At 34.2% G+C, this 25,975-nt stretch overlaps 1 protein-coding gene across 1 annotated transcript; it reads right to left on the bottom strand.

Annotated features, from left to right (window-relative positions):
* Positions 1-493: 493 nt before the first annotated feature.
* On the bottom strand, positions 494-16,537 carry LOC126743925 (uncharacterized). Its single transcript, XM_050451206.1, has 3 exons — positions 16,389-16,537; positions 13,656-13,789; positions 494-1,534 (listed from the first exon to the last, which is right to left on the bottom strand). Exons 2-3 carry the CDS (start codon positions 13,766-13,768, stop codon positions 838-840), a joined length of 810 nt encoding a protein of 269 aa, XP_050307163.1. The 5' UTR covers positions 13,769-13,789; positions 16,389-16,537; the 3' UTR covers positions 494-837.
* Between the last annotated feature and the right edge of the window lie 9,438 nt (positions 16,538-25,975).

Below are 25,975 nucleotides of genomic sequence, written 5' to 3'. Positions count from 1 at the left end.
TCAACCGTGGCAATATCAGACCTATAAGAACATTTTTGTATAAGTTTAGGTTGAATCTTCAAGAGTATTTATATAAATTTGATGATAAGAGGACCATATTACAGAACATTATCCTATGGCTGGTCTGACCAGGGGACAATAAATGATTTTGGTTACCTCAACTCAAAGATGATTATAATTTCTAATAGCAAAATCCAACAACTTGGAAATTGGAAGGGCTCTGACGGTAACATTGTAAATATACTTCACAAAAAATGATCTCTCATCAAAAGTGACACCCAGGTCTTTTATAGAAGAGACATATTTAATAAGATAGTTATTTATTGATAATGCCTATTACCTAGAAATTCCTTTGATGTCTTTTCATTTACAATTACTGATTTTTTTCGATTATAAATATTTGCATAGCTAAGAAAAATAAAACCATAGAGGTCCCACATAAAAACATTCTATATTTATTTTTAACTGTACAAAATAACATAACCTTCAAGATTTTAATTTCACCCTTATTATATAAGAAAATTCCAAAAATGCAAAAACATCTCATTAATTTTCCCGGCTGTCCTTTATTATACATTATTAAAAGGGGGAGACGGAAAATCGATACATATTCATTACAACCACCCTTGCTAACATTTTTTTGAGTCAAGGCTAATTGCCTAAACCGTCCAATGAAATCTTCTATAACCCCTTTGAGGCCAATTTCTTAACTGTTGTTATTATTGCCACATTTTTCAATATTAAATTCCCTATTTTTTTAATAATGAGCTTTATATTTTCATTTTGTTTACCGTCAGTCTCTAAGGTCCTTCGGTTAAATTCTGGAAAACTAAATATTTACTTCGGAGTTATGACTAATTGTCTGCATCGTACAATAAAATCTTCTTCAAGCCCTTCTAAGCCCAATTCGATATTATTATTCTTGTTGTTGTTACTATTGGTATGACGAAGTTTATATTCCTTATTTTTTGTTTGTGCATCATGGCTGCTGGTGTTTGCTCCAGTTTGATCTAATAGTGAAAACTCTTCAAAAGATACATTTGATGTTATATCTACCCTAATTATCTGTTCAGTTAAGGGACTGGGTGGCCTAGAAAATGAAAACCGTATAGTTTTATTGAATTTATTTCTTTTTCCTTTTGCTGTATTATTATCTTTTCTTTTAGTGAGCCTTGTTGTGGAACCTTTCGATTTTAAAAATAGTTCTTCAATATCAGTTAATACCGAGTATTCTTTTCCAGTATTTAGCTCATCATATTCCAAATTACTTTCAGTGCAGTAGTTATTACTTTCACTTAGAAAATCACCATAACTGAATTCAAACTCATTATCCAGCATACTTTGTCTCGGAATGTAGTTTTTACGTTTTACTGATACAAGTCTTGGAGTTTTTTTAGACCATCTCTCCATTGAAGCCCCTGTATTGAACCTGATATTTTCTGGGAATATTAGAGTTTTTATTGTTAGCTGCGGTTCGTCTATATTTTCGTTTTGAGTTATAGTTTTTCTGGGTATTGATCCTTTGTAGGGAAATCTAAAAGAATTGAAACATATTATTTAGATGTTAAAAATGTGTTCCGTCTAGTCTTTATCAAAATTTAAAACAAAATCGAATTAAAACTAAGTTTGATTTTATTACTAAAACTAAGTTCGAGTATGCTTAAAATATACAAATTAAACATTTTATTTTTTTTATTACTTTTTAACGTTTTTTTACTTAAAAAGTAAAAACGCTGTCGTCATCTTTTTGTCATCTCATATTAATATTACTGCATTTATAGTAAGATAGCAGGCAATGAAACTGTAGAAGTTCCACAAGGATTAGAGAATATTTAAAATAAAATTATTATTAGAGATATAAACATTACAGTGAGAATAAAAGTCATTCTCACTGTTTTAGATGGCGCTCTTCATAGTCCGACTCTCTTTTTTTCAATAATTTTTACCTCTTAATCAAATAATTATGACATAAGTTCAATAATATATAAAGTTAGTAATTATTTTACATATTTTTTAGTAATTTTCTAGACAAAGAAAGTTTTATTACACAATAGTACTTATTTAAAAGCTTGAATGAATGTACAATTTTATTAATAATATTTTCAACAAATCATTTGCAAATTAATTTTTTTTTTAAATAACTATTTTAGCTTTGGAATTAATTGAGCTTGTACAATTTAATAGTGACGCTTTTTAGAATTATTATGAAATTTATCAGAAATATTTATTTTTAACCACTATCAATACTAAAGGCCTTAGTTTCATCACTCGATCGAACAACGCTCCTGGGAAAACTTTGACTTCAGGTTTAAAGGTTCTATCATTTCAAACTAAACCTTTAAGGGAAAACATTAAGTTAAAAAACATTAAAATAATAAACTTTTATAGTGATGTCTAGAGTGTTCTAATATTAGAACTTAAGTTAATAGTGATCCCACGTCAAAGCTTATATGAACTTAGAGTTTATTTACATGATGTTAAATTTCTTATTAATTATGAATTAGTGTAGTGGCTGATTTTATAATTTTGTTTAACCTTTCATTTAGAGCGAAAAATGTATTTCTTGGGAAAAAGTTGGTTGTAAGCTTTAAAAGAATCTTTTAAAGGTCCATTAAAAGAATTAAAATGCTACACATTTTTTTATGACTTATTTCAGTACTTCGAATTAATAATGCTGTAGTTATTTCCCAAAATTCTAAGTATACAGGATGCGTCAACAAGGCGTACGGCAAATATAGCGTTTAAATCATACGACAAAGAGGTTTAAGTTCTATAACAGTTTTAGAGTAGCCAAAAATTTACAACCTAAGAATATTTTTACATATACAGGGTGGGTCACAAAAAAGTTCTAAAAAACTATTTTCTTAATAGAATGTCTTGTATATTATTTCACAAAATGATAAGGAATAAAGAGAGCTTTTCTTTGATATAACATATTTTATTTGCATGCGACCTTGCAAGGTAATTAATTTTTTTTTGTGATTTTTTTTGTCTTCTAAAGGATATGTTTAACAAATTATAAATATCACGGATTCAATCTAAATTATTTAGAAAATTTATACCACCATTAGTCTCTAAGACATCCGTTCAAGATTGACAATGATATTTTGTATTTTTTGTATTACAGAGTTTGTTAAAAAAATTTTGAATAAAAAAAAATAAATACCTAATATCTTAGAGTTTTTAAGTGACTCCCGGTATAATTTTATGTGATTAAATTTATCTGTAAAATATCTTTATTTATTTGGTAAATATTTGCTATACCTAAACTAATTATTTCTTAAGAGTTCTGTGAAAGGTTAGCAAGTAAAAAAGCTTTTTTTTGGGAATTAGGGCCAATGTTGCTTAAAAAAATGGATGGTGAGCAATTAATTATCAAAAACTATTGTTGGCAATCCTTTTAATAGCCAATTTTACGAATAAGTCTGTTTTTCTCCTCTATTTTATCTATCTACAATAAATATTTATTAAATTAGTTTTCTACGTGAGGAACTTATTGATTTGATGTATTCTCTGAGGCCTGCTGAAAGAATTATTGTTTAAGCGCCTGTATGGTCAACTGTATCCTGAAAGAAATAATTCCTAACTACAATATCTAAAGATTTGAAGCACTTGTGATGAATCTGTCACACACGTGTGACGTTTTTTGACCCAATTTATTTAAAACCGAAATTGTTTAAATTTTAAGCCATATATCATATACAATAGTGTATATAGTTTCTTAATTACTATGGTACTGTTAAATCATTTTAGTCGAAAATACAACAAAAATTGGAGTAATTTAAGAGCCTACGAAAATTATGTTTCTGACAGTATCTTCTTTTAATATATAAGGTGTTTATTTACATTTACACAAATAATATAAAAAAGTGGGGTAGGCATGATTTAAAGGTTTTAGGCCAAAAATGTTTTTTGATTAAGAATTTTAACTTGTGGATTCTTAAAAAGCGATTTTCATATATAAGGCAAAGCAAACTTCGAGGCTATTTAAATTTGAGTCTATAGAGATACAGCAGTCTAAGAATCTTATTTAAATTTATAAAGGAAGAGACAGTTTTTAAAATTAAAGAAAATAATAAATAATGTGAGCATTTGCCTTTTTATTAACATTGTATAGCTTTTAGCTTTTAATACAAATTTTGCTTAAAATGAGTTTAAAACCGATCATTTCTTATTTTAAATATAGTGCATTAGAAAACTAGGGGCTACCGATAAGGCTTTGGGACAATAATGGCACAGGGCCTAAAACTTACCGAGCATCTTCTCCCCAGGGGGAAGATGTAAGTATAAAAATGTAAGGGTGGGTAGATCTCGCCAAAACAAACGTTTTTTACTTATTAACCCATAGACGCATGCGTGCAGTTATAATAGCACATTAAGGTCCGCGCAGTAGTATCCAACCTCAAACACGGGAAAACCTGTTTGTACCGGAAACCGTATTAGTAAATGACATAAAAAAACTAACAAGAAATATTTGGAAGAGAAAAATGTTTTCAAAAAAGGGTGTATAAAATTCTGACTACCCGCTTTAATGCAAGCGTGACAGTATCATACCATTTTCTCACACCTTAAAAAAACTCACACCTTCCTGCACACGTTAAAAAACTTCTGGAATTTCTTGAATTTCAGTTGCAGCTGCAACAATCCTCCAACGTTGCAAGCATGTCAAATCTGGTGAACGTGGATGCCATGCATTTGATGCGTTCCTGCCAATCATCCTTCCCAAGTCAGATATGCCTAGTTCAGATGTTCCTTTACATCTAGTGGGTAATGGGCAGGGGCTTCGTCGTGTTGGTACCACATGTCTTGTCTGACTTTAATAAGTTACTGAGTCGATGAGTGACTTTCATGAGGAACATTTTCTGATAATTCGGGAAGTGTTTCTTGCAGAAATGCAAGTTAATTTCTCCATTTAATCGTGGTGGCAAAAGATACGGGCTAACCAGGTATTATGAACAAGACCTGCCCAAACATTCACCAAAAATGTTTGTTGACAACTGCGCAGGTGCATAGCGTGGGGGTTCTCTTCAAACCAGTCGTGGTTGTTGCGGCTGTTGAAAATCCTTTCGCGAGTAAAGGCGGCTTCATCCGTAAACATCACTAACGACGGAAATTCAGTGTCGCGTCTTGTTTGCTGTAAATACCATTAAGCGAGTTCTACCCGACGAGGATAATCCTCGAGCAGAAGTGCGTGCACGAAATTTTCGAAAATGAAATGGATGCAGTACTTGTTCGTGTAAAGCCTCCCATACCTGAACATGGTTCATTCGCAACGTGTTACTATAGATAGGGTAATTATGGAGGGAGATTCGTCAATTTGTGCTAAGATTTCCTCTTCCAAGCCTGGTACACGCACTGTGCGTGGTCTTCCCCGCATATTATAAGGCTTTTGTAAATTAAAATGTTTCGTTGTGATAAACAATCTGGATGAATAACACTTTATTAACAAATCTTACCCGTAATGATCCGGCCTCTCACAATCTTGAATTCAAACGTGCAAGCGTTCTTGATGTCTTCCATTACCATCAACAGCACCATAAGCCCGGTGTAGGAGTGCTAATTCAGCAAATGTAAAATTCTCCATTTTAAACTTTTAAATATTCACACTACAATTTAGATTAAATTAGGTTTTACACATGCCGCGACGCAATAATAAATTAGTAGCCCATTCAATGCGAGTATCCGGAGCGCGGCGATTGGTATCGAATGTAAAAATCGCTAGCTCTGGGTACTCAATATCGATATCATTTGTGAATGTACCGGGTGGCCAAATAAGCGAAGTAAGCGGCTGTATCTCAGGACCTGTACATCTGACAACAATGGAATTGCAAGAGGAGAGAATTTCACCGCAAGAGGGCGTAACTAAAAATTAAATAAAAGAAACGTCTTTTTCTCCGAAAACTTAAACATTAACTTATACTTTTGATATTATTTTTAGTAAGCCTGGATAATTTGCTATAATTTTGGTTTATGAATTATTGACGTACGAACGATAGTAGGGGTGGGGGAAGCTATTAAAAGTGGAATCAATAAAATCGGTGTAAATTCTAAACCACTTATTCGAGTAGAGCAATTCAAAATTTATTTGCAAGATAAATGTAGCTGCTGTAAAAGTCTGATCTCATCACTACCCTATAGTTCCTAATAAAACCGCCAGAGGGTTTTGTAATAATAATTTTTTGTAGTAATAACCGCAATTTGTAATAATTCCAGTTTCTTTCATTTTGCTCCAAAAATTCAAATTAAATGGTATATTTTTAACATCATATTTAAAAAGTAGATAAAATTTGCAAAAATTCTGTGAAAACCGCACGATGATATCTTTGCTTGTTTTAAAGTTATAGCGAATTAAAGTCTTTTACGCACCGAATCCAAACTTATGTACCGCCATCTAGCGCTCGGCCTTAGAATGTCTAGTTAACGTATAGTAGGCGGCAAAAACAAAAGATACTTTTGTTTTTGCCAGTTTAAATCTGTTTTCAATTTTCTTTGCTCGATTTTTTGTAAAATGCCTTTGACACTTAATGAAGCTGTGGATTTGATTGCGGTTTTCTTTGAGTGTTTTCAAAATGCAGCAATAGCTGAAAGACTTTCTGGATACCTTTCGGTATCCAGATCGCCGCCATTATAGCAGAAACATTTTTCCACGGTTGGTACAGCGACTACGCGATACTGGGAGTTTTAGTCGGCCCAAATTTAGAAGGCGTCGCTCTACTGGAAGAACTGAAGAAAACATTATTAATGTGTTGGCCTACTTAGAGTTTAATAGGCATATTAGAACTCGTGCGTTATCTTTAGATTTGGGAATAGCTCGAACTACTGTTCAAAATATACTTAAAGATCACATGTAATACATGTTGTTATTATAATTTTCTTCTCGAATATAGGCATTTCTTTTTATTTTAAGGCTACACCCTTTCCATATAATCCTACACCAAGCTCTAAACGAACATGATTTTGAGCGCCGAATTGATTTTTGCCAATGGATACTAGCAATGATTCGCGAAAACAGGGATTTTTTTGTCACAGATTCTGTGGACCGATGAAGCCACTTTTTGTAGCGATGGGAAAGTCAACAGGCATAATATGCATTATCGGTCGGTTGAAAATCCTCGTTGGATGCGAGAAGTCCAGCACCAAGGCCGCTGGAGTGTAAACGTGTGCTGTGGCATTATCGGAATGAAAATTATTGGTCCTTATTTTTTTGATGGCACATTAACCGGTAATGTTTTTTTGCATTTTTTAACAAATTTCTTGCCTATTTTAATGGAAGATTTGACATTTGAAGTAATGTTTTTCCAATTAGACGCGTGCTCAGCACATTTTTCCCGTTTGGTGCGGCATCATATAAAGAATTACTTTCAAGGGCGCTGGATCGGAAGGGGGAGTCTATATCGTTGGCCGGCCAGGTCACCCGATTTAACATACCTAGACTTTTACTTATGGGGTCATTTAAAAGATATTGTGTACCAAACTCCACCTACAACAAGATAGGATATGGAAAACAGAATCCGTGGTGCAATAAATGAAATATCAGCTGCTGAAATCGAAACAGCAGATTTATCCACCCAGAGAAGATTGGAAGCTTGTTTGGAATGTGATGAAAAATAGTTTGAACACCTATCGAGGCATTAAATACCAAATATGTTTGGGTTTAAAATCGGTCCTTTTCAGGACCATAATTTAAATATAAAAAGAAATTCGTTAATAAAATTATTCGGTACTTCCAGTTATTCTGTGATACATAGGTATTATTAATTTATAATTTATCAATCAATAATTACTTTAATAATTTATTAATTATGACAACATCATGGTATCCTACTTGTGGTAATACTAATTAGAAATTTTTAGGCGGGACACTAGATGGCGGTACGTAAGTTTAGGCTCGGTGCGTAAAAGACTTTAATTCGCTATAACTTTAAAACGAGCAAAGATATCATCGTGCGGTTTTCACAGTACTTTTGCAAATTTTATTTACTTTTTAAATAGGATATCAAAATATACCTTTCAATTTGAATTTTTAGAGCAAAATGAAAAAAACTGGAATTATTACAAATTGCGCCCTCTGGCGCTTTTATTAGAAACTATAGAGTAGTGATGATGTCAGACTTCAAAATTTACATTTGTCTAGCAAATAAATTTTGAATTGCTAAAATCAAATGAGTGGTTTAGAATTTACAGCGATTTTAATGATTCCACTTTCAATAGCTTCCCCCACCCCTACTTTTGTTCGTACGTCAATAATTCATAAACCAAAATGATAGCAAATTATCTAGGCTTACTAAAAATAATATCAAAAGTATAAGTTAATATTTAAGTTTTCGGAGAAAAAGAGGTTTCTCTTATTTAATTTTTAGTTGCGCCCCCTTGCGGTGAAATACGGAACTTAAAGATAATTTCCAGAATTTTCTCATGGCCACTTTTATCATAATAAAAAAATTTCCATTCTTGCCAGAAGTACAGGTCCTGAGATACAGCCGCTTACCTCGCTTATTTGGCCAACTGGTACATATGTTAAACTTTTTTTTTGTGATACCTATAAGTACTGAAACAAGGCGCCTGCGCCTATAGCCTAATAAGTAAAAAGCGTTTGTTTTGGCGAGATGTACCCTTACATTTTGGCACAATAGTGTCTGAACACCCGGTATATTAACCTTTAAGATATAGTTCAGTTCAGATATCTATTAGAATCTTTGATGAGCCGCAAATAGCCCGTGTGCCGGTGTTGCTTGTATTGTCACATGACATGCATGTTTAAATCGCAAAATTTTATGTGGTAAGAGTCATAAAGTAATATTCTAAACGATATTTAATCATTTCATTAAATAAATAAATGTTTTAAGCATTTTTTAAAGAGATTATACATTTGATTCGCAAAATTTGACTACATGATGTGCCCTCGTACTATTTTGTTAGACGCCTGAACTCAGTCACAGGTACTCAAGCGTGAAAAGTTGCACAGGTCCGGCCTTAAAATTTATTTGTATTTAAAACTTTATTATTCGGGATTTTTTGATTTAGTTTTATTAAGTTAGCAATTCAGGATAGTTAAGAGCAAGATATTATTTAATTTAAATATAAGATTTAAGTACGTAAAATGAGTTTAACCAAAAATTTGAATTTAATAAGTTTAGTTTTTAGCGCAATCAGTGGGGTGTTTATAACAAGTGATAAGAGAATAGGTGGTACGATTTACTTAGGCCCATTTATTCTGTGGATTAAGACATTAAATATTTACTTTTTGACACAAAAGGGTAAAATGTTTTGGTTTGTCTTCAAATTTTATATATTATCTTTTTTTGGGTATTGAGATTTATTTTTACTTGGTGGTGATTATTAATGGGGATTTTGGCTGCCATATTCAATGTCTTTTAACATTGTTTTTTTTTAATTAATACATATTATGATATATTATTATAATAATATACTCATTAAAACCCCCTATCTCTATATTTAGTACCAACTTTTTTTGATAAAAAGTAATTATGTAGTCAGAAAAGTGGAAGTATATTTTTTTAAATAAATATTTACATTAAAAATCATCTAGCTGTCTATACTTTATGCGTTTAAAAGACACAAGTTTTACTCATAAAAAAACACATTTTACATCCGGAATAAGATATTTATTAATTTCTTTGCCTTGTATTTAGTTATTATACAGATTAGGAGAGATTAGATAAAAATTAACAAAAATAAATGATTATACTAAAAACTAAAAATCTTATACAAAACACTACATTTTAAGTATACTGAATCCTAAAACTACAGTGAGGATACTAAATACTTTTATAAATTTAACCACTCTTTTGAATCTGGCCCAAAAAGTTAATACAATTTTGTAAATTCTGTTTTTTTGCCATTGTTCTTTAGCAGTTTCTTCTATTAAGGAAGGAAACAGTTTCTCTGTTGCCGCTATGGATTCCAACTTCATCTCGCACATCAGCATATGGATACTAAAGCATTACATTATATATACTTTATTGTGTTGCTGAAGGACAAACAGGGGCAGTAAGCTGAAAAAAACAAAACTTTAAACTTGTTTAATTAATAAAAATAGGGTTTTCTTACTATGGCAAAAGAGACTTTATTCCAGAGAATGGAGGAAGAAGCAGTCTTTATTGTGTTGCTGAAAGACAACAGGGATAGCAAGCTGTAAAAAACAACATTTTAGACTTTTTCTTGATAAAAACAGTGTTTTTCTTACCATAGCAAAAAAGGGTTTTTCCCAGAGAATGGTGGAAGCGGCAGTCTTTATCGTGTTACTGAAGGACAAACAGGGGCAGTAAGCGGTAAAAAACAAAATTTTAAACTTGTTTAATTAATAAAAATATGGTTTTCTTAATATGGCAAAAAAATGACTTTTTCCCAGAGAATGGAAATCATACATCAATCATAAATGTATCATACCATGTTTCGGCTAAATAATATATGGATCTTTCTTGATCCCAGATTTTTTAAATTTTCCTCAAATATTCTATACACCACCTGACAATTCCATTACAGCAGCTCTTTTGTTAACCATCTTAAGCTTAAATCCAAGTTTTATCAGGTATCCTCGCAAGGTTGAGACTGAGAAATATTTGTTCCTTCCCTAACACTAGAAAATGAACTAATCAGAACTATGTAAGTTTAAATCCCTGTCCAGATCACTCTTATTGTTTTCATCACAAATGTTATTGTCTTTCTTGTGCGCCCACGGTCTCCATAAGCCCGCACAAACACTTTCCTCTTCATTTGCCAAATTTTCCTGCCTATTTTCCCAGAGTCAAAACATTTTAAGGTCTTTAGGTATAATACCAAAACAAATCCACAAACACAAATAAAAAAAAACACACTTCCTCACAGTAAAAACTGCAAAAAATTTAGACGAATACAGGCCAAATTCTAAATTCTTTACTTTCATAAACGTGTAAAAAGCATAACCGGCAAAACATATCAAATAATAAACTCACATGACCCCCTTCCCAACTATTAAAGGCGATAGACCCATCCTTAACGATATCTATAAAAACACGTCGAAAGTAATACAAAAACAGCCCAAAAATTTATTTGGGTACGGCCCCGTAATTCTCAAAATCAGTGGGATAGAGAGAGATACACAGTCACCTGCACAGCCTAAAGTAGGAATCGCCAGAACGCAGGTATTTTATCTTTGTTTAATAGACTGGCTAAAAAGAGGTGAAAAGTCTGTGAGTGCTGGAAGTGTTTAAAATATTTTGTAAGATGCTTGGATTTTAGTCCGCGGTCAATTTTTTGATATTATTTTCTTTCTAAAAATTGACATTTTCGAAAGAAAAATAAAAAATAGTATAAAACATGGGGTTTTACGTATATTTAAAATGAATTCATATATAAACAATATAAAACTTTGCCATATAAACATGCATATCATGCGACAATAAATACGACATAGGCCCACGGACTAGTTAGTGCGGCATCTGCGACACATCAAAGATTCTAATAGATCTCTGAACTGGACTTTACTTTCTCAATATTAAAGATTTTTTTTGGTTAAATGTTGAAATATATTAAAAGTATTGGGGATATATTTTTAAAGAAAGTAAGAATATTACTTGGTTTTTTTTATATGAATATTTTTTCTAAAACACAGGCAAAATAAAATATTTCTTACAGCCTAATTAAAGAATATAAGATGTTAAACCAAACATTGAAATATAATGTAGAATTTATTCCATCATATCAATACCGTAAACGTACGTAACTAACTACGTAACCGAAGTACGTACGTACTAAGTACGTAACCCAAGAACTAAAAATAACATCCATCTAGAGACAATAAGAACTAAAAACCATTAAATAATCATAAGCCATAGACTCATATAATTTAATTCCACTAAATATTCGAATTTTTGTGTAAAAGAGTTATCCCTTAACTTAACAGTAAGATTAATTTATGTCTCTTATTAAATTGTGTTTTAGTCAAAAAAATATTTAAACAGCAACTGTAATGATCCATTTGTCTCACAACCAGCGATTTTGCTGAATAGGGACATAACTAGCTTTACTATTTCGTTATAATAAATTTAACATAATATTTTGAAATTACATTATTTTATATTGAAATTTTGAATATTATTGAATATGTACAGTTTTTATTAATTTTAAATTGTGATTTATTAATATTAAATATAAAATGAATAAAATTAAAACATTTACAGATTACATATTTTGGTTAAATTTAGGAAAAAATCGATAATTGATTAGTATCTATTATAGGTAAATTTTGCAATTCTGTTTTACTATCTATTACTGTAAATTAAATTTTTGTAACAACCTGTTAATTGAATAAATAAAAAAAATTATAGGTAAAAATTTTCTACGTATTTCTTTTAGTTACATTGTTACATATTCATGACAAACTGTTGTAATATACCTACAAAATTTTTCAATTTTACATTAACTTATACATATCTTTACTATAACTTTCTAAAGCGCAGTTGCGAAAATTCCGCGCTCGCGAGTCTCTCCACGTTATATTAAAAGTACATCGCACGAGAGGTTTAATATAGTTAAATACAAGTTCATATTTTGTAGGAGAATGTATATATATATATATCTATATATATATATATATATATATATATATATATATATATATATAGATTTCAAAATTGGGAACTCTTTATCTCCAAGAAAAAATGCATGTAAGTCATTTAGTTTAGTATTATGCATTTCGGTAAACTATCAGATACAGAATATCACAAAAAATATATACGTTCAACAAATAAAATTAAAAAAGTACCCGTTATTGGAAATCAAAATAACAATTGATTCTTGGAGGTGCTTCACGGATAAATGTACTATTAATTCATTTAATTTCATTTAAATTTAAAACTTTGGTAAATTCGAAATTTTTTAATTAATACAGAGTGTTCAAAAATTACAATTTATCGCTGCCAGTCTTTAACAGGTATCTTAAACTAACTATGATACGACTTTTGTCGGTCAAGGTTGAATCCATAGTCAGTTAGAATTTTTTAAGCGAACCCTCTAAAAGATAAAAAAATAAAAAAATAGTAATTACTTAGCAACGCCGCATTAAATTTTAAAAGTATTATATTAAAGTAAAGCTCTCTTTATGCCCAATCATTTTGTGAAATATTTTGCAGGGCGTTCCCTTGAAAACAAAATATATTTTATGATAACCTTTTTGTGACTCACCCTGTATATATAAAATTTTTATTAAACTGTAGAATAAGAATATTTTTAGATTATTTGGTAGTCCTACAACTTTGCCTTCAAAGTTTTTGCTTCACCTCGTATGGTTTAGGCGCTAACGCATTTAGGTATACTTTGCCGTACGGCTAGTTGACGTACCCTGTATATAGTAAAATAATTACTAGAATTTAAAAAAAATTATTCACAATGAGTAAGAAAATATTTTAAGTTCCTTGATGTATAAAACAGAAATTCAAAAACATAAAAACACTTTAAAACTCGTTCTTATGTATACTTAAAAATAAATGTATTAGAACTAAAATTTAAATTTTAATATATTATCTCTTATAATACAAAATTGAATGTGATAAATAATAGCAATTGCTATTTTGGTTTTTGAGGACATTCATATCATAATATTCTTTGTCTGAAAAAAAATAATAAAAAAAGAGCAAAGAAATTTGCCTACTAACCCATTAGAGCCTGAAGAACAGCATGTGGTACCATGATCATGTCTTAACGATTGTTCATCTTTAGTCTTAAGCAAATTGGTTCTTTTTGTCAATACTACTTTAGTACACTTCATTTCCTTAGCTTCATTTGTAACCTACAAACATTTTACTAAGAGAACCAAAATTTACAAAAAAATCTTATATTTTTCTTATAACCCACATACCACATTGACTATCACCAAATACAGAAAATTACGCTCTATTTTAGCTTTATTTAAACACCTGCAATGACCTCTTTTGTAGTTTTACCGATACATTATGTGGCAGAATGAATAGGAGAAAAAGCTATTATTTAAAATATATGAAAGGGCGTCTAAATTGGATTTTACGTCGGGAATTGTAAAGGTTGGGGGTGGGAAACAAATAAGATTTTTTCAAATAAATAGTAAAGAAACTAACAAACAGTTTTTGTATGTTTTTTTGCAAAATAATATTAACTTTATAAGGTAATTGTTACAGTTCTAAACTATAAATTTAAGTGCCTTTTATTATTATTTGCATATAAATACAAAAAAGGATATAAGGTTATTGCAGCTATCTAAACTGTTAAAGTTTAGATTTAAAAATTAGTTTTGTAAATCTGCTAAAAATCGATTTTGTATTTAGGAAATGTAGCTCCTATTTCTAATGTTAAAATATGAAAGCATTAATAATAAAACTTAATATAAAAATAAAAATTTATATCGTACATTTTTCAATAAACTTTGTTGAAAAGCTTTAACCGGTTACACCATTCCTCCAAAGATATTCGATGGATTCTAAATCGGAGCTTCTTGTTGGTCAATCCATAAGTGCAATTTGGCATGTTAAGCAAGATAATTATACAAATTATTTTATTGTTAATTATACAATTAAAAACTTTTGATGTATCTTGGTACCATATTCTTTATAGAAGGAAGCGACTTTCTGCTTGGAAAAGCAAAAAGTCGCTAGGTCGTGTACAGACTTTATTATTATCACATTTATCTACTGTCCATAAAAAAGATTTAGGCAGGGTCACTGGGAGATACACAACCAAAATATTTTAAGTTTCAAAGTAACAAATTATGACCACCATAATTGCATAGGTATTTAAACGACATTTGTTGTTTAACAATATTCAATAACAGGTCTTGATTTTGCAAGATACAAACTATCAAAATAGATAATCCTATACAAATTTATCTTTACTTTTAATCCTATAAAAACAAAATTATAAATTAAAGTATTTTCATTAAAAAAGGACTGTTCTACTTCTGCGAAACATGGACTTTTTTGCTACTAATATTTAAATAAGCTATACAGCACAGAAGAGCAGTCCCCTTAATACATCTATTATTATTTATAAGAAGTTATAGATTCTCATCACAAGCTTACTACTTCCAAAAAAGTTGTAAACCCGCTTAAAAAGTTTATTAGAAAAATCGATGCTTTTCATTAAATATTCTTGTATCTACTACTAACTAATTTTGCATTGTTTGAAGAATTATTCAACATTTCTCACCGGCTTAAAGTTGTAAAGTCAATCTTCTATAATTTTGGCTACTTGATTTAAGTTCTGCCAAATCCAGGTTTTATTTATATGTACCAAAGACTCTTGTATGTCTAAATTCTTTATGTATAAATATTATATATAAATATTAAATTAGTATTTTATATTAATGTATATAGTAAAATTCTTAAATACGCATAGAAAATAACAGTAAACAAAAGAATTGGCATACTGTCATAATAAAAAAACCTGATATATTCAGGGTCTTTGATATAGACTGATACAGACTGCTAGTGTTTATAATGAAATAACAACATTTTTTTATTTAATTTAAAAAAAAAGATTTTTTTAATTTAAAAATAAACCTCGCTACGAAGAGGCATTAACTTTTTTACAGTTAATCACGAAAGGCAAAAAAAACTTTTGACAAACTTCGACAAATTTCTTGTCCAAAACAAAATAGTAAATAACAATCCAAGTTTGCAGTTTGACGTTAGACAAATTTATCTGGAAAATCTAAACATGCAACTCCGTCAAGTTGACTATATTGGCCTGAAAATGTATAGCTGACATGATGTGACTAAAATAAAACATAATTTGTGATTCTGAAAACTTTTTAATTCATTTTTTCAAATGACATTCTTCCTTTTCACTATATTGCATTTATATTATAGGCTCACGGAGATTTAGTCTTCTTAGGTAGTATAGAAAATATTTGCGTCCAATATAATTTAAACAGGTTATAGACTCTAGACCAGTAAAAAGACCAGCGTTTTTTGGTAAAAAAGAGAAACCAAAATCCAACTATATGAGGTTTTCCGGTAATTACAATAATAAAAGAACTATGACCGTGGTACAACTTAAGGAATGAAACGATCAGGCCAGAACTAGAGCATTCGCATATTTTTTTTGTTTTTGGTAATTACTTTTTACAACAAAATGTAATAAATAATTTATTTGTTTAAATGCAATTCATTCGAAAAGTATTGCTCGTATCGAAAAAAGTGTAATTGAAAAATATCGCTAATACGTTTTAAGTTATTTGCATTCTAACAAATCAATTGTTTATAGCTTTTGTTGCCTCTTGTGATTAAAAAATTGTTCAAAATCATCAATTGAGTTCAGTATCGCAAAAAATATAAGATACTTCATTATACCTTCGAAGTAACAGAATAATATTTAAAAAACATAAGAGTAGGCAAGATAATAAATAATAATCGTACCTTCAAATCCAACAAGACATTTCCATCAAGTCAGACACGGTATCGGATCAAATTTTAATCGCGATTCTAATGAAAATTGACCTCTCAATTTTGGAGAAACCTGAGCCCGTGCCGGCGCTATTCTACTATACACCCGATCTACCCTTTTCAAGTCGCCTGACGGGAGTTAAGTGAAGTTTTAAAAACTCCCTCGTGGAAAACTTATACCTTGGAAAAAGTCGAGCGGTGGAGGGACGATACAGTTTGTTCGTGGAATCGTAGATGGTTTAACCTATATTAACTTACTTAGTTTATGGTTATACAAAATAATTCATTCAAACTTCTTTCAAACATTTTGTAAATCATTGATAAGACTGACACTTAACACATGATTGATTCGAAAAATTAGTCGCTTTTAGTTAGTTTAAATTGTTTAAAGTAAGTAATAGAAATCGGGGTTTTGTAACGTTTTTAAAATGTTTATCGAATTCACGTATATTTACCACTTTAGACATAAAATAATATTTTTATTTCAAAAGCTATTTGAAAAGAACCCAATTTTCTTAAGTCAATTTGTCATCTATTTCTATTAATTTTATACAATATGATATACGAACTATGTTTTTTTTCATCTTACAAAAAAAGTCTTGATAAACTTAATCGTTTAACATGAACTAGACTAATGAATTTGACTATCAGTGATTTAGTGGTCTATTGAAATTATTGTACCCATTCTCGAAAATAACATAAAACTTTTTAAGCGTGGCTCATTATCATGCAAACCCAAGTCAAGTGAAGGAATTGGAAAATAACATTTGTAATGCAAGGAGTTTACTTCTGACTTTTTTTAGCCTGAGCGAAGTTGAGTTACAATTTCATGGACAAAGGCATAACACATTTGGTTTCGCCGAAAATAAACATATTTCGTAATAGAAAAAACGAAAAAAATTACTTTAGGATTCTTAAACTTTATGAAGTTAACAGAATTTTAAAGTACATAAGCATTATAAAGTTTATAAAATTAATATAGAATAAATTAGAATAGACAAGGGCCAATTTAAAAGACGAACTATATCCTTTGAAATCACGTCATTGTAGAGCTAGATTAGTTGCGTGTCGGTTTGTTAAATTTATTGATAAATGATAGTTTTCTCATTAAACAGACACTTAAATAAAACAAATATTAACTAACGATATCAAAAGTATTACATTTCCTTTCAAACAAAAATGTTAAAATGTTAGGGTATAATAGTGAAATTTATATAGTAATTTTTTTTTATTTGATGATAAGATGAATAAGCATTTTTCAAAAATTTTCATTCAACCAATCTATTAAAGAAATAATACTCCTAACTATGTAAGTGATGGTTAATTATATATGAACTCTCATTTGTATAATTATTAAACTTAAACCTTTAACGATACCTTTTTTAGGTTTTTTCTAGTGACCTCTGAGCTCGCTTAAATTACCTTTGTTTAATTCCTACCTAACTTCTAAATACTCCGTCTTTAGGACTAATAGAAGTGCAAAATCTAGTAGCTCCTCAAAAGGGGGCGCAGTATTGCTGGCTGTAGGAATAAATATATCAACAAATTTTAAACTGATTGTTAGTGTCGGCTCTGGACCAGGAAAGTTCATAGTGAGTTGTATATATTTCTTAGCGAAATCACCTTCAAAAAAATACAATACACTAAGCCAAAACGTCGTTTTTGCGTCTGGAAATTAGGAGTGTTTATTGCTACTGTTCGAAGACTTTAATTTGGTGCTTGCCCTCAGGGGTCAAATCAATAAAAATGATACCAGACTGTCTACTGTTGCCTCCACAACCTATAGCAATTTAATAATATTTAAAAGTACCAAAAAAAAACACGAGATCTAATTTTTTATGACAGTAACTTCTATGCAAAGATCACGGCAGCTGAAGATGCTCTGGTTCACAGAAAAATTATCATCCCCTCTCTTTACATCCATTATAGTTTTGAGAGACCACACCAATCATTCAAATAGAGATATTAATCAATATTATTATGATTTAGCTTTAGCAACTTTTCACCTAAGTGATGAGTTGCTTGGTTAGGTAAATTGGAATTATATGCTATAGCAAAAATCCCTAAATATTATAATAAATATATTATATGATATACTTTATTAAGTTATATATATTGTAATACCCTTAAAAATCACATAACATAAAGAAAATGTAAACGGTCAAATGTAAACTAAAGAAGACTAGGAAATGCTTTACCTTCACAAATTTTCTATAATGATAAACATTGCCTTTTTAGTCCTGACCTACCTGATATTTTGACTGAATACTTTAAAAAGGTTTACTCAACTAAAGTAGTTTTACTATCCTGTATCTGAATCTTAATTTATCAATACTAGTAATTTTCTCATAAATATTTCTACAATATATAATTAAACTTGCAGGTCCAATTTTCAACCTAAATGGCATAGGACCACCAATACTTAAATTATGCAGTTTTGTTCTATTTCATCTACTTTATATTTTGTTTAATAAATCATTAAAATTGGGTGTATTTCATGATGTTTAAAAAACAACTTATTTAACTCCGTAGCTGGTAATAAGAGTGATGTAAGTTACTATAGACCAGTGTGCAACCTATATGTTAATTTAAAACTCTTTGAGAAAATTGTAACAGAATATCTTACATCAGTCTCATTAGACCTGAGCAAACTGGCTTCAAATCAAAATGATCACATTTAGGCAGCGTCTTTTTAATGTCTCTTTACGAAAGATAGAATTGACCCATATTTTCAATATTCTTGGTTCTTATATTTTGCAGATAACCCAAACTATTCTCTAGGTCTCCCTTCTCTAACTCACTATATCAATTTATAGTCAGAGCCTTCCAGACTGGCAGTGCGCCCAGAACTGCGTGGATTTTAATTCAGCCAAATGCCATAGTATTTTCTTCGCTACGCATAGAAATGTATACTTGTACAATACAATTACCTGCCAAATGTGATAATAATAAGAAAGTTTTATTCAGTTCCTCTCTATTATTTAAGTTTCATATATCATTAGTTACCAATCTGTGCACTCTGAGAGAGGCAACGGCCAATGCCATTGAACCAATAAACCATGCGAGTTTGGCTTTTTTCTAAATGCAGTAAATAATGTAAGTTTATGGCCTTTTATCTAAATAATAGAGATCAGTGTGTCCAAATTGATATTATTATGTCAAAAGAATTGTCTCTCATCTGATATTCCACAGGATAGTTATCAGTAATAAGGGCCTCTGTTGTTTGCCATCTTTATAAAGGATTTGCCTAGCTGCATTAAATATTCTTAAAGTCTGCTTTTAGTATTATTTAAGCCCTAAAAACTGCCTCAGCTAGATTTAAATGCTATGGCGCTATAGTCCGAATATATTGGTTTTAAGTATAAATAGCTATCTGGCAATTACTTTTATACGTAAAATTAATTGCAAATGCTTTATATATACAAATTCAGTCAATTACCAAGTGGTAGTCAGAAAGAGTGAATGTAGAGATCATAAGATACAACTGCAGGCAAACTGTATAATGAGCATTATAATAAGAAATACCAAATATTTTAAAAATGTCAATATAATGTATCGGTTAGGCGCCACTTGAAGTACGCATCTGTTATTTAAAGTCTTAAGGGGAAGTTCACAGTAATACGACAGAAAAGATACAAAGCAGATTCTTGAGATATTTGCATTTCAGAAAACCTAATATTCCTTAATATTATCATAATCGGGTATGTTGATATAAATTTAGGTATAAGAAATGTATAGGAGGAATATTTTTTAAAAGATTTTTTATTTTTTTTAATTTTAATTTTATCTGGGCACTCCTTTAGTTTCAGTTCTGAGAATATTTTCGACAAATACAAAAACAACCTGTTTTTTCTTCAAAACAAATATTAAATACAATAGTTTTATTACTAGATCAGAATGGCAAATAATACAACATCTTTGAAACTAAATTTTTCATATAAATGCAAGGCGCTTTGCTAAACTTGTTTGAGATTTTCAAATATCATTTGGTGTATTATATTATCAAACGATATCATTTTATATATCAAATGATAATTGTATGAAACATCATTAAGTATTAATTGTCTGAGGTTATAAAATATTATTGTAATTTATGCTATTTTTGTATAAATGGGGAGGGCCCGTAAATAAATAAATAAAAAATATAGATTTTACTACACTATGAAGTCACATGAAAAGAGCATTAAAGTAACGTGATGTTTACTGATAGAGTAAGTTCAGGATATGAATCCAGAATTTAGCCTTTAATATCGGGTGGGCCATTTCAATATAGACACTCGAATTGCTCCGAAAGTGAGCGAGACATAGAAAAATCACCAAATTTGTTCAGGACAGAGGGAGATATGTATTAGTGGAGGTCATTTTGACCTTAAAGTCGTTTTTAAGGTCGATTCAAGGCTAGAGAATTTTTTTTTAAATGGGGATTCTTATTTTTGTAGCGAATACAAAAAAAATGTGTTATCTTAATGACGTGGACCTCTGCCAATAGTTCTGGCAGCCTGATTGAATTATTGATCTATTATTAAAATATCATCCAAGATGGAAGCCATGAATAGAGCCCTCATTAAATGAAATTACTCCAACTTGAAAATGACCTTGATAATTGACTTCAAGGTAAAGATGGTAAAGGTTATTTAAATATTTGTTAAAGGTTATTTAAATTTTGATTCACCCGCTAAAGTGTTTTTAAAGTGTTTATTTAAAACATAATCATTAGTGCACAGCTTTTTGTAATTTGAACTTAATTTGACCTCAGGGTTACGATAACAAAGTTTGAAATATAATTAGAAACGTCAAATCCGCTACAAAAAATAAAGGTTTCTATTTAAAAAGTCCTATTTAAAAAATTACTGACCTTCAAAAACGACCTCAAAGTCAAAATAACGTTCACAGATACATGTCCTTTTCTGTCCTGAATAACTTTATTCCCAAACATTCTTCCGTCTCTCGCTTACTTTTGGAGCAATTTGGGTGCATATATTAAAAGGGTCCACCGTATATACTAATGAAAGACTGTACGTAACCCCGAAAGTGCAGAATTGGGGTTGGGGAGGTGGTCTGAGCTCTAATCGGTGTAAGGCTGAACGGTTCCTAGCACACCTCTTGGGTAGTTTGTTGGACCTGCACGGAGACCTTTTTGTTTTTCTCCTTGGCTAACACCTCCATAGTCATCAAACTACCAAGACTACAGGATACTCCCGTCAATGATCGGGAGTATGCAGGCCTAGCCTGCATCCTACACGCGGTAACCCTGTTGAAACTAAATCCTGTAGATCTAGACTGGACGTCGATAAACTCCCCGGCAATAACACTTGGGATTGTTGGACTAGAGGCACACCTTTCTTCCGCTATTCTTGGGTGTGCCTCTGCTTTCTCTTCTTTCTGCTTACTATCTGCCGCCCTCGCCCTGCTGTTCTTTTTTCTTAGTGTTCGTTTTTTTTTTTTTTTTTTTTTTTTTTCCTGCGTGTCTTCTTCTCTTCTTTAGCCCAATCCAAGGTGTGTAAGCAACGTGCCGAGGGATGAATGGCCGTGGGGCAAAACACGGTCGTAGACGTTCCCTCTGGAATACCGGGCGACCTTCCAGAGTATCCAGCCTTACCCAGGTAAACGGCTCTGCCTGGGTGGACCGCTATTCCGTTATACTCGTGGGACCAACATGGACCATCAAAAAACCAAAGAAACTCTCTCTCCCCTTCATTCCCCCTCCACTATGGCGGGCTCTGATACATCAGAGCCCACCTTTCCTTCAGCTCCTGTTGCGGGCCCTTCCTCTGATGGGCCCACACATTCTCCCACCCCCGAGGGCTTTGTCTCAGCAGGGAACCCGGTAATCCCCGACGTCAACATTGACGATCTAGCTGGAGCTCTCAATAGGGCACAGCTGAAAAGAAAGAACCTCTGCGGTTCTGAGAAAAGAAGGAGAAGGAAGGCTAGGGCTGCAGAAGAGGCCAAGGGCTCCCTGGGCTCGGCTCCGCGGCGTCCCTGGCACCCACTCCCTCAGAGGCTTGCAAGCCTGGGGCTTCCACTAAAGAGGGACCAGGCACCAAAATGCTCAGGACACCCGGGTCTACGCCTACCGAGCGCGCTGGCGGGGCTAAGAGACCGCGGACCGCTGAGTCCCGGCCTCAAGTCAGCTATGCGCGATCGGTCGGCAGCGCCAAGCTGCAGCTGGCAGTGTGCCGTACGGGACAACCCGAGGTCGGTTTCACTGGCGAACAGCTGTTACAATTCAAGGACTCGGTGACTGAGGCCATACTGCAGACTTCATCCAGCAGTGAGGCACAGTCACTGCAATTTCATCCACCGCGGCTGATCAGGAACCACATTCTGTTAACGGCCGTGAACCAGGAAAGTCTGGAGTGGCTCCGTCGGGCACTCCCAAGTCTTTCCCCTTGGGAGGGGGTCACGCTGACAACAGTGGATCCCTCCACGCTTCGCTTACGCCGGGCCATCTTAAGGATCCTGGGTATTAGACATAAGTCTGACAAGGACACCCTGAGGCTTCTGGAGCTTCAAAATCCTGGCCTCCCGTGCTCCCAGTGGAGAGTGTGGGAGCGCAAGGAAGAGGCTAAGAACCTCAGGCTAGTGGTGGGGGTGGATGAGGGATCGGCCAAAACGATAAGGGAGAGACAAGGCTTGCTATTTTATAGCATCACCAGGGCCTCTATCTCCCTTATCGAGAGCAGGAAAGCGGCTGATGTCACCAGGGTGGCTACTTCCACAGTGGCCCCTGGGCCCTCGGCCGCCGACTTAGAAAAGGCCACTACTGCTGACGCCGCAGCTTCCGAGGGGCCAGGGCTATCCGTAGACGATGGCCCTTCGAGCTCCAAGGACTAAGCGTATTGGCAGTCACCTATCCCCATACCATACAGCATGCCTTTAACATTTCTGCAGGCGAATCTACAGCATGGAAGAGCGTCCACCGCTGTTCTGTGCAAAAGGCTCACTGAGCTCCATATCGACGTCGCCTTATTACAGGAGCCCTGGACTTACCAGGGCTCTGTTAAAGGCCTGGGTTTAACTGGCGGCACAATACATAAACTTGTACCTTGTGAGAATCCCCGCGCAATCATCCTTACTAGGAATGTGCCGTGCTTTCTCCTCTCAGGTCTCTGTACAAGGGACCTAGTAGCCGTCAAACTGTCAATGGACTCGGGAAAGGAGCTGGTAGTCTGTTCTGCCTACTTTCCCATCGAAATTGAATCACCCCCCCCGGCCGTCACTGCGGTGGTCAAATACTGTGAAGACTTGGGACTCCCGCTTCTCATGGGCTACGATTCGAATTCACATCACGGCCTTTGGGGATGCGGAGATGAGAACCCAAGGGGCCGCTCCCTGGTTGACTTCCTGTGCTCAAATGGCCTAGAACTACTCAACCGAGGCAGTGTCCCAACTTTCTACTGCAATAGGGGTCAATCAATTATTGACCTTACTATCTGTTCACCTAGTACTGTGAACCTTCTCAGCTCATTGAGAGTGTCCCTTGAGGTCACAATGTCGGACCACAGGCACATTCTTTTTGAAATAGAGAAGCAGGCACGATACGATACCCCAGCCTACAGAAACCCAAGGTGCACTGACTGGGACCACTTTCGAGAGGAACTAGTCGGTGGTCTTACGGACATTCCGGCAAGGTACACACTTCTGGCCGACACAGAGATCGGGACTGTCAACCTGACTCGTGCGATAGTCGCGGCATTCGAGGGCAGCTGTCCCCTCAGACGGAGACCCGCCAATGCCAAGAATGCCTGGTGGAACAAGAACACGGAAAAGCACCGTGACAATACGCGTCGGCTCCTTCGCAGGGCTGAGCGCACTAAGCTTGCCAGTGACTGGGATGCGTTCCACGCAGCTCAAAGGCAATACAAAAAGACCCTCAGGGACTCCAAAAGACAGTGCTGGAGGCGGTTCTGCAATGATGTTGAAAACACACCATCCGCAGCACGACTGTGCAAAGTACTGTCCAAGGAACCTGGAACTAAATTGGGGTCGCTGTCACTTCCAGATGGCGGCTTTACTACCAATGAGCGGGAGTCACTGGAGGTCATGCTTCGCACTCACTTCCCAGACTCCAACTCAACTCGCGATCCTCCTAGCTGTTCTCGGGCTCCGATTCGTTTAGAGTTCGAGACTGCTAGAAGAATAATTACCTACGAGAGAGTGAAATGGGCAATCAAGACATTCCCCCCCTTCAAATCTCCGGGCATGGATGGATTATATCCATGCCTTTTGCAAAACGGGTTAGAAATACTAACCCCACACATAGTCAGACTATTCAGGTCGTCCCTTGCTCAGGGCTACGTCCCAAAGTCATGGCGTCAAGTGAAAGTCGTCTTCATTCCGAAACCCGGAAAAAGCGATTTAACAGATCCCAAATCATACCGACCTATCAGCCTTACCAGCTTTATGCTGAAGGCGATGGAGAGGCTGATTGATTGATACCTTAAGGAAAGCATCCTGGTCAACAAACCACTACATGTGCACCAATACGCCTATCAGGCGGGCAAATCCACGGATCTGGCCCTACACCACCTCGTTAGGAAGGAGGAGGGCGCTCTGGGTAGTGGCAAGACCTGTCTGGGTGCGTTTTTAGACATTGAAGGGGCGTTCGACAACACCCCTTTTACACTAATCTGCCAAGCACTCGAGAGCCGCGGCTCAGAACCCTGTTTGGTTAGCTGGATAGAGGCCATGCTCTCGAAACGTCATGTTCAGCTCAACAACGAGATTGTCGAAACGTTAGCGGCTAGGGGCTGCCCGCGGGGAGGAGTATTGTCCCCTACCTTGTGGTGCCTTGTGGTCGACAGCCTGATAAATCTTTTAAACAATGCTGGCCTATACACACAGGCCTACGCTGATGATCTGGTAATCCTTTGCCCAGGGAAAGACGCCGTCTCAATGCGGGGCCCTATGATGAGAGCCCTGCGTATGGTGGACACATGGTGCCTCTCGGGAGGTCTCAGGATTAACCCTAAAAAAGCAGAGCTCCTACTATTCACGAGGAGACGTAACTCTGGCACGCCCCCTGTTATATCTCTAGGTGGCGTGCAGCTGCATTACTCCAGGACAGTTCGATTTCTGGGAATCAAGTTGGATCCTAAACTCTCCTGGCACGATCATGCAGACACCAGAATGAAGAAGGCCACCTGCGCGCTATGGGCCTGCAGGCGGGCTTTCGGCAATACCTGGGGTCTGTCTCCTAAGATCCTCCACTGGATCTACTCGCGCATTGTGAGACCTCTTCTTACATACGGGGCTATCGTTTGGTGGCCATGTACTGAGAAAGCGAAAATTCGCGCACAACTGGACAGAGTCCAACGTCTTGCATGACTCAGCATAACGGGTTCCATGCGGACGGCGCCAACTAGAGCGCTTGAGACTCTGCTGAGCCTTCCGCCTCTGGACCTCGTTGTGCAATTCGAGGCAATGAGGACTGCGTACAGGCTATACGTTCTCGGCGAACTACGTGCTGGCGAGACCGGTCACGCAAAAATTTGGTCACGGGCCATACAGGAATGTCCTCTCCTTCTGATGGGCAGTGACTGCATGGCTCCAGTGAC

This window comes from Anthonomus grandis, chromosome 13, assembly GCF_022605725.1.
Source record: "Anthonomus grandis grandis chromosome 13, icAntGran1.3, whole genome shotgun sequence".
Lineage (NCBI taxonomy): Eukaryota > Metazoa > Arthropoda > Insecta > Coleoptera > Curculionidae > Anthonomus > Anthonomus grandis.
Note: the sequence above shows the minus strand (reverse complement) of the source record. Positions and strands in the feature narration are given on the sequence as shown.